Source organism: Primulina huaijiensis, unplaced genomic scaffold (assembly GCF_012295235.1).
Source record: "Primulina huaijiensis isolate GDHJ02 unplaced genomic scaffold, ASM1229523v2 scaffold206388, whole genome shotgun sequence".
In the NCBI taxonomy this organism is placed as follows: domain Eukaryota; kingdom Viridiplantae; phylum Streptophyta; class Magnoliopsida; order Lamiales; family Gesneriaceae; genus Primulina; species Primulina huaijiensis.
Window position 1 is genome coordinate 81 of NW_027354448.1, and position 1,607 is coordinate 1,687.

Genomic DNA, 1,607 nt, shown 5'->3' on the forward strand with positions numbered 1-1,607 from the left:
TCAGTTCTAATTTTTAATTAATAAGTAACAAATTTGAAGATAATTAAGTAGATTATGTAAGCATATCCATTTTCAAATCAAATTTGATTAAGTAAACAAATTTTTAAATGCTTCTCAAAATAGGCTAACTTAAAAGAAGAATTTAACGTCATTAGATGCAAGGGTGATGCCCAAAATCTTTAATTTGCGCTCTCAATTTCAAATCCCACCGGCAGTGTGAGATGTTTAGAAAGTTAGGCTAGATTTGTACAAATAAAGCATCCACCCATTGTATATAAAAAAGATGAATTTAACTATTTTTCCCTCTGTGATATTAATAATTTGGCTTTGAACACCCCAGTTTGTATTTTATTTTGAAACACTGGTCTAACTGCCCCTATTTAATGTACCATATTGTGTGAAATATATGTGATATATATATATGCGGTGTGCTGTCTACTTTTCATACCCGTACTCACCGCTGAGATGAAACTCACTGTTGGATGTGATATATATTTGTATGTATATGTTTATTTATGATGAGCAGTGGGGAACTTTACCAGGACATTGAGAAATATTGGCTGGAGCACTGCAAACCTGAGGAAGACCCAAAGCAAGCGTGACGTTGATATTAAGGTCTAAATTAGGGTCATTTCGATCCTTAACAATCACACACAGGCACTTTTTGTTCGTCTTCAGCACTTGCTTCAGTCCGCCGCAGCAATCCGGGGTTGGCGCCTTTCCGGTTCCCTGGACATAAGGAAGACAGGGAGCCAATCCCAGCAACGACTCTTTGCATTCTTCTCTGTCCTTGGCGTCGTCCATTGCTGCTAGAGGAAACAATATTAACATTGATACCAACAAAACTAGTGAAGGTTTCGTGATATTGCTTATAGGGTAATTCGAATCCATTTCCTTGAAAAATAAAGTTGTTTTTAGGAGTAGTGGGATTTATAGGAAACTAATTTTAGTGGAAAAAAGGTGGTGCGGCAGTGGGTAAATCATCTCTTGCTACTAAACTAATCTCGATGGGTTATATGGGTATATATGTCCACTTACTTATTACAAAAACATAGCAGGTATGCATATTATTTAAAAGATTCTGAAATTAGATTCTGAAATTTTGCATCTTCAAGCACTCACATATATCTTCACATTCAACCTGTTGACTTAAGCATCGGAGTGGTCACGCCGGGCACTCTTTCAGCACCCATCACAAGTTCATCTTCTTGTCTGCAGGTCACGGTGGAAGTCATAGCTCACAGATATATCTCCTTGCTCATTTTCCTGAAATACTTATATCATCATCCGGTGGATTACCCCGACTCAGCTCACCCGATTCACCCGGATTACATCATACAAAAACAACTTTTATTTTCAAATAATTTACAATTTATTTCATGTATATCTTAACCCGCATAAAACGTAAAAGATTGAGAATAATGAAAAGAGTCGTTTTCAAGTTTCTGAAGTGCAAAAACTATTTTTGGGACTTGAGAAGCAAGAATAGAGATTTCACAGGAATAATTCTTAAGCTATAGGGATGATTAGGATTTGATCCTGACTCGATACATATAAAGGAAAATGTAAGGTCCAAAATTAAGACGACGTAATTCAACTGCATGCAA

At 36.3% G+C, this 1,607-nt stretch overlaps 1 protein-coding gene across 1 annotated transcript; it reads right to left on the reverse strand.

Annotated features, from left to right (window-relative positions):
- Positions 1-576: 576 nt before the first annotated feature.
- Positions 577-1,235, reverse strand: LOC140966440 (non-specific lipid transfer protein GPI-anchored 14-like; the record flags this gene model as incomplete). The annotated part of the gene is made up of 2 exons (XM_073426727.1): positions 1,142-1,235; positions 577-806 (listed from the first exon to the last, which is right to left on the reverse strand). Coding segments are annotated over exons 1-2 (324 nt in total), but the record flags the coding sequence as incomplete, so codon positions are not given.
- Positions 1,236-1,607: the final 372 nt, after the last annotated feature.